The sequence below is a fragment of the Phoxinus phoxinus genome (genome assembly GCF_949152265.1).
Source record: "Phoxinus phoxinus genome assembly, chromosome: 3".
Classification (NCBI taxonomy): domain Eukaryota; kingdom Metazoa; phylum Chordata; class Actinopteri; order Cypriniformes; family Leuciscidae; genus Phoxinus; species Phoxinus phoxinus.
The window spans coordinates 2617613-2635926 of NC_136878.1; the positions used below are offsets into that span (position 1 = coordinate 2617613).

General features: G+C 38.2%; 3 protein-coding genes across 6 annotated transcripts in view; 2 read left to right on the forward strand and 1 right to left on the reverse strand.

Annotated features, from left to right (window-relative positions):
• Positions 1-530: 530 nt before the first annotated feature.
• Positions 531-3555, reverse strand: supt4h1 (SPT4 homolog, DSIF elongation factor subunit). Its single transcript, XM_079607146.1, has 5 exons — positions 3151-3555; positions 2752-2858; positions 2445-2500; positions 1041-1094; positions 531-864 (listed from the first exon to the last, which is right to left on the reverse strand). The coding sequence occupies exons 1-5, from the start codon at positions 3217-3219 to the stop codon at positions 797-799; spliced, it is 354 nt and encodes a 117-aa protein (XP_079463272.1). The 5' UTR covers positions 3220-3555; the 3' UTR covers positions 531-796.
• Positions 3556-4357: 802 nt separating this feature from the next.
• On the forward strand, positions 4358-9031 carry hsf5 (heat shock transcription factor family member 5). Of its 2 annotated transcripts, none has more exons than XM_079607694.1 (6): positions 4358-4862; positions 5836-6105; positions 6499-6584; positions 7486-7830; positions 8532-8593; positions 8687-9031. In XM_079607694.1, exons 1-5 carry the CDS (start codon positions 4394-4396, stop codon positions 8568-8570), a joined length of 1209 nt encoding a protein of 402 aa, XP_079463820.1. In that variant the 5' UTR covers positions 4358-4393; the 3' UTR covers positions 8571-8593; positions 8687-9031. The 2 variants fall into 2 exon arrangements, with proteins under 2 accessions (XP_079463820.1, XP_079463821.1); XM_079607695.1 differs by having other exon boundaries at positions 7489-7830.
• Positions 9032-9746: 715 nt separating this feature from the next.
• The window catches only part of rnf43 (ring finger protein 43), a 152694-nt gene continuing 144126 nt past the window's right edge, over positions 9747-18314 (forward strand). Inside the window, exons 1-2 of one of the 3 annotated variants that reach the window (XM_079607192.1) lie at positions 9783-9895; positions 10671-10958. In XM_079607192.1, the coding sequence (XP_079463318.1) occupies positions 10728-10958 (231 nt within the window). In that variant the 5' untranslated portion in view covers positions 9783-9895; positions 10671-10727. Of the gene's footprint in view, positions 10959-18314 lie in introns of all 3 variants that reach the window. The other 2 variants (XM_079607193.1, XM_079607191.1) reach the window with 2 other exon arrangements.

Consider the following 18314-nt stretch of genomic DNA (forward strand, 5'->3'; position numbering starts at 1 on the left):
TATGAATGTCTTCTGGACGTACTTGTTTTCTCCCGTGGCCTCATGGGATAGTAAACTGTCCATCATTTGCACACTTCAGAAGCTCACTGGAAGTAGTAGATCATCCAGTACTTTATGCCTATCTGTACACTACATACTTGTTTTGTCACAGTTTTCCCTCCTCTATAGTATGTGCTTTGGTTTCGGATGCTTTATTTCTGTCAGCAGGAGTTTGAAGAGTGACAGCGCCCTCTCGTGGTGTCTTTTAAAAAGACTATATTCTCAAATATTTTACAACACACTTATGTATGTACCGTAAGCGTAACACTGAACAAAAAATGGCTTAAGTCATTATGATGAATGGACAAGAAGAGTTTTACATTGAGCACATCAGTGTTCAACTGCTTCTTATAAATGTCTATTCATATCATGGTTTGTGTGTGTCATTTGAGAAGAAATAACATTGTTTTGAATGTAAAGTTTCATTTTGCGGGAGAATTGAGGGGTTTTGCCCATTGTGTGTGTGTTTTTTGATTTGTGTGTAGAGTTCTGAGAATATGAGGCATGCTTTCAGAAAATGTGTAAACAATTGAGAAAAACTGTTAAAAAACACAAAATGCTGTTTATAAAACTTTAATTTTTAATCCTTTACATGGAATAATCAAATCATTTATCCATCATCAAATGCACTCTAAATACTAATGTAATGCAAGTAGAAAAGAAAATTATAAAACAATAAATGAAATAGACAATAGTAGAGCAGCGGTCATTAAAACAGCTGATTGTGTGTGTGTGTGTGTGTGTGTGTGTGAACTGTTCATGTTTTAACAGCCGTGTCTCTGGAGCGGTAGATGACGCCTCTGCTCTTCAGTTCTCGTACCACACCTGACACACAACAAAATCACACTCGTGAGTCATTTCAAAGCGATATTCTTTACATGCCAACGTTTTGATTGAACACACACACACACACACACACACACACACACACACACACACACACACACACACACCTTTATTGCAGTCACGAGAGAGCCATAAGATCAAAATCTGACACTCACCTGGAGGTAACCGACCCGTTACGGTCACTGCATACACACCTGGCTTGAAGTTACCTGAGAAACACACGGACATTATTGAACTGAAGTCAGTCTGATTCAGGCTAAACAACAGCACTGTACTGAACTCATTTCATAACTGATGAACATTAGTGAACTGAACCAACAGCTGAATAATGATGACTATAATCATGTATAGAGCTTCTTTATCGTTGAACTGAGTTCTTCATAATTGATGAACTTTGCAACATTCACACTGTTATTGAGCTGAATAATGATACTGATATTGTTTTATTATTAGAGCTGCTTTACAGCTGGAACTGTATTTGTTTCAAATTAAAATTCAATTAAAATTCAAAAAAGCTTTATTGTCCATCCCCATAGGGGTAGAAAATGATCTTTAGACAAGGTACAAACACAATACAAGAGACAACCACACAACAATAAAAAAAATGTCATTCATAACTGAAGAACTTTGCAATATTGAAGGGTTAATTCACCCAAGATTGAAAATTATCCCATAATTTACTCCCCATCAAGCCATCCTACAGTCTTTCTTCTTTCAGCCAAACACAATCAGAGTTATATCAGAATAATATAATGGCAGTGAAAAGAGCCCGCGTTTTTGAAGCCCAGTTATCATTCCATACACACTGGGTTAATAAATACCTTTTGAAATGAAGCCATGCGTTTATAAAGTAATAAATATGGATATTTTTTATACTTTGCTTCAGAAGGTCTTTATTAACCCCCTGGAGTCGTGTGGATTACTTTTATGATGGATGGATGTGCTTTTTTGGGCTTCAAAATCTTTCTTCACTCCTATTATAAAGCTTGGAAGAGCCATTTTTTTATATATCTCTGATTGTGTTTGGCTGAAAGAAGAAAGTCATATACTGTACATCTAGGATGGCTTGACGGTGAGTAAGTTATAGGATAATTTTCAGTTTTGGGTGAACTATCCCTTTAACACTTTTATGTTCCTGTTTATTACTATGAAACTAGTGACATATCTATGGTCGAGACACAACTATTGAAAATCTGGAATCTGAGGGAACAAAAAAATGTAAACATTGAGAAAATCTCCTTTAAAGTTGTGCATTTATGTTCACGATTGTGCAGCATTCACTCACAAAAATACATGTTTTATATATTTACGGCAGGACATTTACTAAATATCTTCATGGAACTTGATCTTAATATCCTAATGATTTTTGGCATAAAAGAAAAATGTATAATTTTGACCCATACAATGTATAGTTGCTATTGCCACAGATATACCCGTGCGGCTCCAGACTGGGTTTGTGATCCAGGGTCACATATGCTCACTTCTATTTCTCGCTTCATTTGTAAGTCGCTTTGGATAAAAGTGTCTGCTAAATGAGTAATTGTAAATTAAATACTCACCGATCCGTTGCCATTTTGCCACCCAACTGTCCTCTGGACTCATCATAGCAATGACACTGCAATGAAGAAGACAAGACACATTAGTGTTTAAATGAAATCCAACATTGAAATCCTTCAAACTAAAGTTCATCTCTAACACACCCGTAACTTTACAGACCAGTGTGATTCTGTATTTATTATTTGATGGTGCTATTAAAGTGTGAATCACCACATATTCTATTTATTTATGAAGAAGAAGAAAGCAAGCGAGCCATACAGGTTTAGACCAACATTAGGGAGAGTAAAAGACTATTTAACTATTCTTCACCCATCAAAAGAAGAGCTCGTGCATTCATAAACCATCTCCCGGTTGCCCTTCATCTGCAGATATGATTCACAGTTGTCACATCCGTCATACTCGAACTGATCAATAGTCTGAAACCAGAGAAGATGAGATGATGTTCAGCAAACAAGCATTAGCCACAGTCCCCGTTAACTACTAGTAGTAATTGTGATGCTAACGTTACCTATGATTAACAAAGCTATGACTGTATCTAACAGTATACTGTACATTTTATGACTGTAAGAGGCAGAATGATGTTTATATGTATAAAAACCGTTTTGTTAATGATCTTGTTCTTGTACTTATCTGCTCTAGTATCTAAACATTTATATATGAATATATGCCAATGATAAAACATCTGTTATCATAAATGTCTAATTTTACCTTGACAAGAGAGCACAACAGACACGCTCTCAAATGGCGCAGATCTTTCGGGACAGTCTCCAGAGACATTCCTGTCGCTTTAACGCAATATACTGGAAATTAAGCAAAAAATAATCTTAATAGATGCCTCGGAACAACGATTGTTTGTTGTTGGCGCTTGCTAGCCACAACCGCACATTCGACGCCGCTTAATGACGTCACACATATGCGCCGCGTGATCGTGACCTGAAATATTTGTTATTTATTTATTTGTATTCATATAATTACCGTGGAATAATATTCTTATGTGTGTATTGTGTTGTATATATATATATATATTTATTTAATTCTGTCGCGAAGTTGAATTTAAATGTCTAGCTTGTGTTGAGAGTCGAGACCCGTTTATGGTTGAGACCAATGAGCTGCTACGTTCCAATAAGAACACAAAATAAGAGTCTCACAGAGTTGCACAGAATTGTTGGAATGGATTGACATAATTAATATAAACACAAAGCCAAATAATTCTATACTGTTTTTTTAAAGTATTTAATAATATTGTTTATAACAAAATTTGTTTCAAACTGATTTAAACTACAGTGATCACAACAGCCGTTAGAGGTCGCTGTTAACTGACGTTATAGAGGTCGCGCGAGCCTCATTCTGATGCGGTTTAAATGTGTTCTATGTGAACGCGCATAACGGTTCCAGTAACGGTTCTTGGAGGAGATGGTAAATATATAAAGAAACGTAGACATTAATTGATCAATTTTCATTAACAAAGTTTAATATATGTTGATAATATACATGTGTTGTTGTGTATACTATTACTATGATAATTTGTTTAATCTATTGAATATTTTAGTAACACTTTACAGTAAGGTCTCACTAATTATCATCAGTTAACAATTAACGTTAGTAATACGTTTTTATTTATTTATCTTTCTTAACATTAATTAACATACAACTGTTACTTCATGGTAACTCTGGTCCATTAAATAATGATAACAGATACAACATTTTATTTGATGTATAAGATTTGATTTGATGTAATATTTTAGAATAGTATTTTTCATTGCTAGTTAACAAATGTAACCCCATTGTAAAGTGTTACCAATATTTCTAATGATCTATTATGAACTAATGACATAAACATGTGTTATTGTTATATAGTGCTGTTTATGTTGATATTTTAGTGATGTTTATGTAGTTTCCATCATCTGCAGGTCATGAAATGAGAGATTATTTGATTTGATTTTCACTGAACATGGCTATGGAGTTTGATCAGTCTCTTCTCAAAGTCCACATTAACTACAATAACTTTCCAGCTAAGTTATGGTGTTTGACAAACGACCCCCAGAACAACTCGGTCTTCTGGAGCCCAAATGGAGACGGTCTGATTGTGGACCAGCAGCGTTTCGAGGACGAACTGCTGTCACCGGTCAAACAAGACGTTAAACTCTTCAAGACCAGCAACTTCACCAGCTTCATCCGACAGCTCAACCTGTACGGCTTCCGGAAGCTGTTCGACGGCCCGTCCAAAGACAGACACCGAAACCTGCACCACTTCCACAATCCCTTCTTCAAACAGGGTCGGCCAGAACTTCTGGTCCATCTGAAGAGGCTGACCATCAGCAACAAGGCCAAGATCCAGGCCGGAGAGGAGGTGACCTGTCGACCCCCGAGTCGAGGCCATCACCAGCCTCCGCAAAACCCCACAGACACAGAGAACACAGGTCAGTAATACTAATCAAACATTTATAAAGTCATCATGTCTGGATGAGTTACTAGTCTACACATAGAAGTGTAATTCTTTACCCTGTAAAGTCTGACATATGAAATAATAGACTAAAATTCTTTGTATCATATTTGATAAATCAAGCTTTTATGACTCATACACATGGTGAAACCATGCAAAATAGTTCAGTAATTCAACTTAAAAGGTGAAACTAATATATAATATAGACTCATTACATGCAAAGTGAGATATTTCAAGCCTTTATTTGTTATAATTTTGATGATTATGGCTTATGATTATGAAAACCCCATAATTAGAATATTGTGAAAAGGTTTTCATAAGCTGTAAGCCATAATCATCAAAATTATAACAAATAAAGGCTTGAAATATCTCACTTTGCATGTAATGAGTCTATATAATATATTAGTTTCACCTTTTAAGTTGAATTACTGAAATAAATGAACTTTTTTTGCACCATATTCTAATTTTTCCAGTTTCACCGGAAGTATGATAAAGTGTAGTGACGTGTGTGTTCAAGTAAGCCAGATATGCGCAGATTCTGGGCAATATGCGGTATTTAATATATCATGATGACTCACGAGTTGAGTTTTTGCTCTAAATCTGCGCAGATGTGTCTTACACGAACTTCCCAGCATAAACATTATAAGTAACACACCAAATTGGCTAGTGATTTGACAGCGTCACCCGCCACCATTGATTTTTACCCGCATTTGGCGGGTGTTCATTTCAAACCCTGGTTATAATGGTGTGGTTGGACCGCCTAGCTCCTCCCATTATGTCCAGGGGGGCGGAGCTGGACATCAAGCTCCACCCACACAGTCTCTGCAGTCTCTCATAAAACTAGGTTGCGTTACGCCCCCTGGATATCAGGTAAATTTAAATTCTGTTGCTTTAAATCTTTGAATGTTCTACTAACTATACTCAACAAGTTCTTCATACTCATATCTTAGGTTCTGCACACCCCTACCAGCACATCAGTGGCGTATCCCATCAGCTGAAGGGGTTTGACGGGAGCCTGATCCCGCCGCACTCCTGGATCTTTCCTTGCAGCGATGCGCCTCCTTTCTACCCGAACAAAGGCATCCCGGTGTCTGTGATCCGCTCGTATCCCTACAGCGCTCCTCATAGAGTTCAGTCCAGTCCCACTGCCCTGTTCCCAGCACAGGAGACTAAATATATCCCACATCACCTGTCCTATCCTCCTGGATTTTACTCGCCAGGTACAAACTTAGATTTACTATATTTGCAACATTGCATAAATTCATCTTGAATCAGTGTTTTCAGTGTATTTTCTGCAGGAAGCAAAACACATTTTTCCATTATTTCCTCTAGACAGCAGTGAGAGCAAACAGAGGCTTGTCTTCAGAAACAGTAATCTCATATGTGTCTTGAGTTTAGGAGATCTCAACTATGTCAGATTATCTCAGATTTGCCAACGTCTGCAATCAAACGTCAGATTAATAAAAATTCTTGCATTTCTCCTTAGAACTTTTAGGAGAAACATCGAAGATGAAACTGATGCTTACTCTTGTGTTTCTGTTAGCTTATAAATGTACTGTACTGGTGTGTGTGTGTGCGTGTGTGTGTGTGTGTGTGTGTGTGTGTGTGTGTAGTTTGTCAGGGTTGCACTGCTGGCTTTATGGAAGCAGATCGAACAGGTGGAGATCAGACATCATATGCACATTATGCTTATTACCCGGTGAGACCCATTACACAGTTGATATGTTGACAAACATTATTGCACATCTTTCTGATCATTCATATTCACAAATAACTATGTCTCACTGAACAATTACTGAGTGAATCTGTAAAAAATGTTTGTGGCATATTACTCTCAATATTCATAAGTTATGAATCGCATGAAACCTGCCAAGTCAAATGTCATTGTCATATTTAAACACACACACACACACACACACACACACACACACACACACACACACACACACACACACACACACACACACACACACACTCACTCACACTCACACACACACACACACACACACACACACACACACACACACACGATGTTTTATTTACAAAGTTCGGGAGGAGCACGTTCAAATAATTGATCCAATTATCACATCATTCCAACCAGCTGTCAACAATCAGTAATCAACATTTCTATCCAATCAGCATGAGTGGAGACCTATATACATACTCATTTGACTCACCAACGTTCCTCGACAGTTTTTCAGCATCCCTCCACCACCCCCGTCTCCTCACACTCGCCTGGTTACTTCCTAAACCAGCAATACGGGGGGAGTACTCTGGGTTCGGGCCGAATACCGAGCCCGGAGCCCTCTCCTCGGACAGCACGCCAAATATGTATGCCATTTATTCTATCTAACTTATTTGTAAGTGTGAACTCGTGAATAACCCGTCCCCTAAACTTACCCAACACACACACACACACAACACTCACACACACTAGCCTGACCCCTAAGCCTACCCAACACACACACACACACTAACCCGACCCCTAAACCTACAACACACACACACACACATACGCACACACACTAACCCATCCCCTAAACTTACCCAACACACACACACACACAGCATTTTAAAGATGTTCATTCTCATTACTCTAGCAGAACTACTCAGTGAGCCAGCATCACAACAGCGTCCAGTCCTCACACTGGGCAGCGCACGGTACGCCTGAGACCCAGAGAGGCGACGTGAACCTGGACAGAGTCTTCCAGATGGTGGACGAGCTCCAGGGTCTGCCTGACGTCCACATAGTCCGCGTGGGAACCCCAGTGAAGCCCCTGCACTCCTCCAGTCCTCCGCTCTGCTCTTTACCGGCGGAGAGAGACGAGCGTCCGTCTGTCATCACTCCGCTCATCAAACTAGAGCCAGAGGAACATGAGCTGGACGATCCAGGAGTCCAGCAGCTCAAAGAAAACCATTCAGCATCTCTGGAGTCCTCACAAAAGGTTAATGGTGTCTTCTCTGCTGGTCTTTAATTCAATTCACATTTATTTCTATAGTGCTTTTCACAACACATCATTTCAAAGCAGCTTTACAGAAAATGCATGAGTTACAATTTACAGTGATCTATTATCAGAGGTAACTGTCTAAGTTATGGATTTCAGAAATGTCCATATACAAAATCACAGTTAGAGAAAAATTAATTTATTTAAACAATGTAATAATTTAATGCAGAAACAATGAGCTCATTCAGTAATATCTCTTCTGAGTAAATTATCTTCTGAGAATACTCTGTGTGTAACGCATTACAAGTAACGCAAGTTATGTAGTCAGATCACTTTTTTCAAGTAACTAGTAAAATAACGCATTATAAATTTATTTACAACAACATTTCTGAGTTATTTTTTCAAATAATTAATGCAAGTTACTTTGTTTTCCCATTTATTGACTGACAGCTCTTCTGTCGTGAGTAAATTGATGGCTAGTTCTAAACTAGATGTGAGCATTTACTCATCCCGCAAGAAAACACAATCAGAATTCCTTAAAATGAAAAAAAAAAATCTGTGAACTGCAAAATCAAACCTCCAATATTTGAAATAAAACAAATATAATCTTTAAGTGTGTGTTCACTAGAATCTCAGGTTGCCCCAGAGACAGATGATGTTACTTTGTAATGGTGAATAACATTGAGTCCTCTGTACAGCAGGGTACAGATCAGAACGTGACAGCAGAGCAAGACTCGTGAAACAGCCGCCGCCGCTGCTTTAGGTAGGACACTTTCACACTACATCACACCTCTACGTTACGCTTTTACATAATCATTCAGATTTTACTTTTTGGTTGTTATTATATGATCCACAGATGACAGGCAGGATTCATCAGCATATGAGCATGACATCATAATATGAACAATATATCAAAAAACAAAACTCTTTTTTTATAACATTTAAAAAAATGGTATGAATTATTAAAGAAAGTTTTGCTTTTGTGTGATTTCAAGTTTTAAGTTAATATTGCATGCAAATATTGCAAAATTCTGACTTTAATTGTAATGGTATTTGTATGCTAATTAAATACACATGCTTTGAATATCTACAGTTAAAATGTGTATATATTTTATTTGTTATTATCTTAGATATTTCAGTATTTATAAGCATCAATATATTAAACAGCACAAGAGTGAAAGTCAGATTTTAATTGCAGTGAAACGACCTGATTTGTTTTCAGCTTTTTTGAATTTGAATAAATGCAAAGCGAGTGAAAACCCTGATAAAGGCTGAACGAGTGTCATTGCTGATGTGTTTCGTGTTATTTTGATGTTTTGATCTTATTATAAACTTGCTCAAGTCATGATCAATACACTAAATCATAATTTCCCTCAGGATTTTATGCCTATAACTCCTTTAAAAGGAGCGTGACAGTGGAAAATAGCAGAATGAATGATGCAAACTATGCAAATATGAGCCGAATTCAAATTCTGCTATAAAGCTCAATTCAGATGATTGAATCAGTCTAGTGCTTATTAGCGTAATTAAATTGTTTAACAAAATTTTCAACATGTTTTACTTTTAACACAGCTGTCATGCAATAGAGGGATGATGAGTATTCGGTCATAACAAGCCTATTACATTATTCCATGAAGTGATTATCAAGCTTACAACTGTTGTAGTGATGATTACATTCGCGCATGTTTAGTACTGTACACCCTCGAGAAAATAATGCTCTATTAGTTTTGGGTTTGATATGCAGCAACTGACTGACTGTAATCGTGATGTTTCTCCCCTGATGTGAGCTAGAGGGCGCAGTGTGTGTGTGTGTGTGTGTGTGTGTGTGTGTGTGTGTGTGTGTTTAATGGGTCGGATCAGTTCTGCTCCACCCTCACTGACAGTCAGCAGGTACACACACACACACACACGCTCGCACTCTCTCAACTTTAAACTTTTCCAGCGTTCCTGCTGTTCGGATCAACAGCACTGAGACTTTATTTCGGGACAGCGCGTGCGGATTCTACACATGAAGTGACTGGATTTCTCGACATGGATCTGTGGAGATTTAATTTGAGTCGAACAGGTTTGTGAAGTAGTAACAGCAGATTAATCTTAATTCATTTCGGAACATGGAAATGAATGTTCAGAACGAGCTCTCTCTCCTGACAGTGCTTTCGATCTCTCCTGCAAAGCTAATCAGATTTTTTCCCCGTCGCATTTTATATGTTGGTCCTCTCGGGAAACATCTCACACTGGGATTATAAACTCGTATGAATATTTTCTTCGTCTTTATCATGAGCGGAGTAACCGATACATTGTTGCATTGATGGAGACGGTGATTCTGCGACAACCTGTTACATTCTGGAATGTTTGGAATCCTTTGAAGTGGACGCGGCGTTCCGCACAATAACGGAGTCATCATGACGTCACCTTATCAATCACGACGCGCGGGAATCGGGAAAACTATCGATCATTAGCGGATCGCATCAAACCCTTTTAAAGTTTTGTCACTTAAATCAATGCTCACGCCAGGAGTCAGTCCGCTGTCAATCACTGGCGCTCAGTCATATTTCACCACCTGTCAATCATGTTCAGTCAGTGATACAGGCCAACAACATTTAATAAGTTCCATTTGATTCGATTTACAAATAGTTGTTAATACCATTCTTACATTTCACATCACAACACAACAATCTAAAAGCATTGGATTTTGTATTTTTTTGGACAGTTTCATTGACCCCTGAGGATTCTAGTGGGGTTTCTTCCGCCTCACGGATAGCGTTGTGGACAGTTTTAGTGACACCTGTGGATTCTAGTGTTTTTGTTTTGTTTTGTTTTTTGTCTTTCTGGACGGATAGGTTTGTGGACAGACAGTGCATAATGTATGGCCGGAGCCGGCCGCTGCATCCGGGACAATGAGGGTTCCTGTGCGGCGCTGGGCCGGGCTCTGGCCGTGGATGCTCATGGCTGGCCTGGAGGTGGTGTTGGGCCACACGGGCCTGGAACTGGCCGCTGCGGTGGAGACCGAACGAGCCCTGATCAAGGTGACCCTGCTGAAGCAGGAGTCCACCAGCCGGCCCATCATCACCCTGGAGGGGGTGTTCGCCGGGGGCAGCGCGGGCAGTGCCAGAGGGAAACTGATGCAGGTAAGACCTGGGAGATGCTTTCAGAAAACTTGCCCAATAATCCTGCCAGTGCGTATTATGAATCGAATCGAATTGCGTTTGAATCTGCTAAATGCATAAATGTAAACGACACAAGATCTGTGAGGGAACACTGATGTGCATCTTCACTCTTGAAGGCTTTAACTGGCAGACACTGTCTGAATGTCATTGCATTAGATATTATATTAAAGAAAGTGGCATCTATTGTAAGGAAACTGCACACTTCCAGCTAAATAAAAGCAGGGTAACACTTTATTTTACAGATGTTACATGTACTTACTATAGTAATATGCATATTTACATGCAACTAACCCTCAACCGAATCCTAACCCTACCCTAACCCTATAGTAAGTACATGTAGTTATGTTAATATTACTCAGTACTTAAATGCATAATTACACTGTAGAAATGACACAGTGTAACCTCTTTTTATTTTTGGGGCCACTGTAAATATTGTCATACACTCTTAAAAATAAGATAATAAGAATAAGTTTTCACAGCGTGAAAGTTTCTTTGTTCTTAGTGTGAAGACACGTTTGATCAATGGAAAGGTTTCATGATTTTCCATGAGCTCCAAGGTTTTCTGGGAAAACTAGTCGAGTTGCCCAATAATCCTGCCAGTGCATATTATGAATCGATGAACCGCTTTTGGATGAAAGCATCTTCTAACTGCATAAATGTAAACGACACAAGATCTGTGAGGGAACCCAGCAAGCAATAGGTTAACTTTAGACCCGATATAGTCCGGCTATGAGTAACGCACTTCTAGCCAAAATAACCTTGAATTTGGTTTCATGTCGTTTTTGCCAAAAATAACTTGTGAGATGTATGACATTCAATCATGTAAGCAAAGTCAACAGTGATTACAAGGTGTTTGGTTTCATTTCTTTGACATGTTATCTAAATGATGACTAGTCTATTCTTGGGCTTTGGTTTTTAGACGTCTATTTAATTTTCACTGACAGCCCAAATTTTGCCTTGTCTGGGCTGTGTGTGTGTGTGTGAACGGCTATTAGACTTCTTTCAAATGCAAAATCGCTGGCTGGGAACACTGATGTGAATCTTCAGTCTTGAAGGCTTTAACACTGGCCCTAAAAACGGTCTGAGTGTCATTGCATTAGATATTAGATCACAGAAAGTGTCATCTATTGTAAAGAAACGGTGTATTTTTATTTTTGGGGTCACTTGTAGATATACACTCTGAAAAAATAAAGGTTGCAAGAAGTTTTCACAGCAATGATGTAGAATAATCATATTTGGTTCCCTGAAGAATCTTTAAGAGAACATTTAAAAAAAAAATGGGTTACACTTTATTTTAAGGTGTCATTGTTACAGTGTGATTATACATTTAAGTACTGAGTATTATTAAGCAACTACATGTACTTACTATAGGGTTAGGGTAGGATTAGGGTTTGGTTGAGGGTTAACTGCATGTAATTATGCATAATTTACTGTTATTACTACGGTAAGTACATATAACATATGTAACAAGGACACTGTAAAGATCCCTTTTCCTCTATAAAGAAACTTTGGTTACACTTTATTTTAAGGTGTCATTGTTACAGTGTGATTATATATTTAAGTACTGAGTATTATTAAGCAACTACATGTACTCACTATAGGGTTAGGGTTTGGTTGAGGGTTAGTTGCATGTAATTATGCATACTTTACTGTTATTACTACGGTAAGTACATATGTAACAAGGACACTGTAAAATAAAGTGTTACCGAAACTTTCGTTCAATGGAAAGGTGAACCATCGATGCCAATAAAGAGCCTTTATTCATAAGAGTGTGTATTATAAGAACACTAATAATACTGTGTGTGATCAGACTTTGCTGATGGCACAGAAGTGTACAGCGTGGTTGTTATCGTCCGGCTTCAGAATGGCTCTCCTGGGAAGTCATCGATGTGTTTCTGTGTGTGCCAGAACCCGCCCGGGTCTTATTGGAGGTGATAGATTTGTGGTCTTGTAAACTGTTGGGTCTGTTCTCCGAGGCCGTCCTGCCAGATGTCGAGGCTTTGAAGGCTTCGAGTGCGAGACCCATCCAGATCAAGCCAGAGGGGATGCGCTCACTGGAAATGCATCTTGAAAGCCTGTAGGAAAGAGTTATTGCACCATAAAAATAGATTTCTTGTTAGTGGAATGCGTGTGTTTGTAAGAGACATTTCATGTTGAGTTTGAGTCTTGACTTTGACTTCATGGGTGGAGAAAAGTCAAGTGTTGGACTAACTTTTTCGCATTTGGCTTGCTTAGTTGAGGACATCTAATAATCAACAATATTATTGATCTGCTGCATTGACAGCATTATATGAGAACTGAGCTGAGCTGGACGATTACATCACGTGTCTCCAGAGCGGCTATATATATAAATTAACTACATTAATAACTTTTTTACAACAAAAATGAACCATCACTGAACTGACTTAAGCTGGACTGTGATGCTATTTTCTTCTGGAAACAAACTTAGTTGCATTATTTTCCTGTTATCTCTGTAAAGCTGCTTTGAAACGATCTGTAAGGTGATATATATCGTGCAAACGTTAATTTATTTCAGTAATTCAACTTAAAAGGTGAAACTAATATATTGTATAGACTCATTACATGCAAAGTGAGATATTTCAAGCCTTTATTTGTTATCATTTTGATGATTATGGCTTATGAAAACCTTTTCACAATATTCTAATGTTTAATCTGGGGTTTTCATAATCATAAGCTGTAAGCCATAATCATCAAAATTATAACAAATAAAGGCTTGAAATATCTCACTTTGCATGTAATGAGTCTATATAATATATTAGTTTCACCTTTTAAGTTGAATTACTGAAATAAATGAACTTTTGCACCATATTCTAATTTTCCAGTTTCATGTATAAATAAAGCTGACTCGACTTTACTATGTTCATAGCAAGTTGTAAATAGATTTCTGCACTTTTATGACAAAAGTGTGAGCGGTTCTGTGTTGTAGGTGTTGCTTTGTGGTTGCTAAGGTGTTGTGAGCAGTTGCTAGGTGGTTTCTTGTGAAAAAAAGAGTCCACCCTCAAGTCTCTGTGATATTCTGATCTGGCTTCGGTGTGAGTCTGAGAGATTGCATTAGTTGAAAATCCCAGGTCTCTGTGTGTTTCGAGGTGTTATTCATGCCGCCGGTAACTAGTATCTACATGCAGAATGCACAGTGTGAATCGAGAAGAACACAGTGCTCGCAGATCTGGGTTTGTAGCTCAAGGGTTGAAGAACTGAGGAGTTGCTGAAGGCACCCGTTGTGCTCGAGCGAGTGCATTGCATTGGATAATTAACACGCAATTAGCCGGAGTCTAATGTTGTGTGCATGTGTGTTTGATTTGCAGAAGTGTATCGCTCTCTTACAGAGAGTGTGTCGCACACACAGATGTTTTTTTGTTGCAGTGCCAACCTGTTGCAACAGGCCCGGGTTGCTTCGGCTCATTGTCCTCCTGCATAATGTTCCCTTCCTCTAGGGGACAAAGTGATAGAAGCAGGTGGGGTAGGGGGAAGTTTCTATCTCTTTTCTTCCCTCACTTTTTACCACTTGAATTTAACATTACGGCTTTTATCTGCTTCTAGGAAGAAGGATATCGAATTATCCAAAGCATGTTTTTGTGCTGCTGGCTGGAAAACCTGAAATGATATCTCTGTGTTTTTTGGCTTTTGATAATATTTTATATGTTGTTTGGATATAGCCTGGGTCCTACCAGACTCTCCTACATTTCATTTGTTCAGAGAGTCTGGCCTCTCTCCATTGACAAGCGTTATCTTCCTAGTAGGCGGTTCTCTGTTGAAGTTTAAAACTATTAGATCTGCCCAGAGTCACTCTGGATCTGCCGTAACCAATCGCTAACGTTTGGTCGTGACGAAACTTCAACTCAAACTAGCGCATGACCTCAACGCCATCGTTCTCAGACACTCCCTCTGTTCGCTGATTGGACCGGTAAAAAATTGACCGGAGAAAACCCACGAATACACCGCAAACCCAGACGACGCACTGAAGGAAAATTAAAATTGAGCGGAAGTACGAAGGATGGCGGAGCCAGGCTAGCTTGGATATGCATTTGCTCTGAATTTTAATGCATTTGCTAATAGGAGGTTTTTGTATGTTGTTTCCATTAAATATTCAAGAAGATGTAAAATACATCTAGTTAAAATAATCTAGACACCAAATGAACAAAAGGATGTTTGCTTTTGACGTGACGCTCACATCCAGTGAAGGCAAATATCAGCCGTTAAGCGAGTGAACGCCAGTGGGCGGGGCCTATGATGCGATGATGTATAACTATTGGTCGATGTCTTGCTCTGGAGGCGGGCATATGCAAATGTATATGCCTGTGCGACATCAAAAATCCTGCAATATCCAAACAAGCCGTTTTTGGAGCTTGATTAAATAAATGCTTTTTTATGATAAGGAGGACTTACAGGATGTTTTAATGGCAGAAAGACCTCTTATATGTCAAAAGATCAAGGAAATTTGACATGTAAGTGACTATAAGGATATAATTTTGCATGTATGTGTCCGTCCAAGCACAAAAAGACAAGAAAGAGAACAGAATTCGGTGTTCAAACTTTCGCGTCTTCTTGCCCTGAATGCTTTAAACTCGCTTAAATGTTTAGAATGATGTGACTTAATCGTGAAAATTATAAACTTGATGATGGTTAAATCTTGCAATTAATCCACGAATCGCATGCGTTCAGAACCCGTACCGATCCCTTGATTTGATGCACATTGCAAACTACTTTTTCCCCCTATATTTTAGGGATGCACCGATATGAATATTGCGGCTGATACTGATAACCGATTATTCTTTATATTTGAAAGCTGATTATCGATATATTGGCCGATAAATCTAGATCCAAGTTTTTATATAATTTTTAGAGCCAAATTACAAAAAATTATTACAAAAACAAAAGTCTCGCCAATAAAATCCATGTCCCAAGCACACAATTATAATTATGTTCTCATAAATTTACATTAGTCAACATTTGAAGTGGATCAAAACCTTTCATCAAAGTTTTTTTATTTTTTTTATTCTTTTTTTTTGCCTTTTTTAATTTTCACAATGAACAAAATAACAACAATAAGGGTGCTACAAATACAGATCTTCCATTTGTTTCATACATTTGAGCGAGTTTCATAACAAGTCCATTTCCACCATCGTATTTTACATTTATGTGCTTCCAGTCTCAGGTCATGGGTCATTTTTTCCATTGCAAATATTTCCTCCATGATATTCCTCCATTGGTCCAGACTCAAAGGTTCACTTTTCAACCAATTCCTCGTTATAACTTTCTTACTTGATATCAGCATCACTTTAAGTAGATAAATGTCCTCCCTTTTAACAACATCTTTAGTTAACAGGCCTAAATACAGAGTCTGTGGATTTCATCAAAGTTTTACATGAATTTTGAACAATACTCGGTCTTGTTTTAGGACAACTTTGATGATCCACTTCAAATGTTGACTACTGTAGCCGATGTAGCCGATATGACAGACTGTATGTTCCTTTTTTGAAGTGATTTCAATCATATTTCAAGAAATTCAAAACCTTCATGTTGAACATCTGAAGTGTCTCATCTGAAGGAAATAATACATTATTTATCGGCTTTAATATATCGGCCATATTTTCTTATCGGGCCGATAACGATAACATTTAAAATGAGAATACATCGGCCGATACTGATATGGTGGCCAATATATTGTGTATTACTTCTATATTTTAATATATATATAAAGATTCTGCATGTAGTGATGATGCTAACAAAGTTAAAATGTAGTTTTGAATCCGTTTGATTGTGAATTGATTCAAAGAAAATCTTTCCATCAAACTTACTAGTGTTTGAATCAGAGAGAAAAAAATAATGATGTTCACAATGTTGCTTAGTTGTATATTGCCAGCAAAATACCTGGTGAATATTAATTCAACATGTGGCTCAGCCCACCGTATTAAACTTCAAACTAAACAAAGTGAAGCAACAACAAGTCTGTTTAGTTAAGTGTGCTGGATTAGTGCGTTCTCAGGCGTGTCTGCCTCCACTGTCCTCGGGCGGCTCTGAATTCACCGCGTTGAGGATGACAGCCAGTTTTCATAACCACCAGTAATTACACATCTCCCATCCCATTTGATCTTCCTAAGCATGTTGTTTCTCCAGGCCACAGGTTGGCGAGCGGCGCTGCCCAAATTTGACTGGCTTTTCTGGGCCGGTCGGCGGATCACAGGCAGAGAAAAACAAGATCAGACATGATGACGGTGGAAATGTTTTATTTAAGGAGAAAAGGGCTCTCAGCACAGCCACTAGTCTTTAAAGGAGGCCGAACATACGTTCTCTGTTTATTTTGCATTAGAAATGTGGAATTTGATTTGACACAAGTGGTACCTTTTAACCAGTTCTATATCACTTTAATATTACGGTACAGACTTGCTATTTTTATGTCAGTGAGACGCATGACGTGAAGCCTTTTTTACCACACAGTCCTTTCCAGATGCATAACAACTTCTTTTTTTTAAAGTATAATGCCCTTGGTGGTATAATGCCCTTTTTTACAAGATGTAAAAGAAGTCTCTAATGTCCCCAGAGTGTGTGTGTGAAGTTTTAGCTCATAATACCCCACAGATATTTTTATATCGCATGTTAAAATTGTCACTTTTTGAGGGTGAGCAAAAACACACCGTTTTGTGTCTGTCCCTTTAAATGCAAATATGCTGCTGCTCCCGGCACAGGGGGCGGAGCTTCAAGAGCCCGTGTCCTGAAAACTTTTAGCCTTTTATGTTCAAACCGGAGTCAGACAATGATGGAGAGACTCAAGAAGAAGTGACAACATGTAGAAGAACAGGACATTTCTGAATGGTTAGTTGATGAGTTTATGTAGATTATGTGTAGTTATCTTCTAGTCATTGATTAGCATATTCTGTCATGATAATCTATAAATCGTGTTCAGGGGGCGGGGTTTATGTAAATTTTAGGGTTCATGATGTCACTAACCCGGGAGGAATGTCGTGTAGGTCCTACCAGCCGTTTGTTGTAGTCCTTAAAAAGCGATTTCTTTAAAATAATTATATTTTGCTTTAAACTTTTAAGCGTTGTAACTTTGCAGATGTTGTTTATGATCAAACAGCAACACACTAACTACAGCTAGAAAAGTGAAATGATAATCAACCACCTCTTTAATGCGTATTACTCCAACAAAGCAATAGTGCCCCCGAAATGTATTTGGACACACTTACATATAAATGAAAGTCATTGCAAAAAAAAAAAAAAAGTGTTACTTATTGAAACGAAAGATGCACAAGAACACTTTACAAGTGAAACTAGACTAATGCAATGGCACAA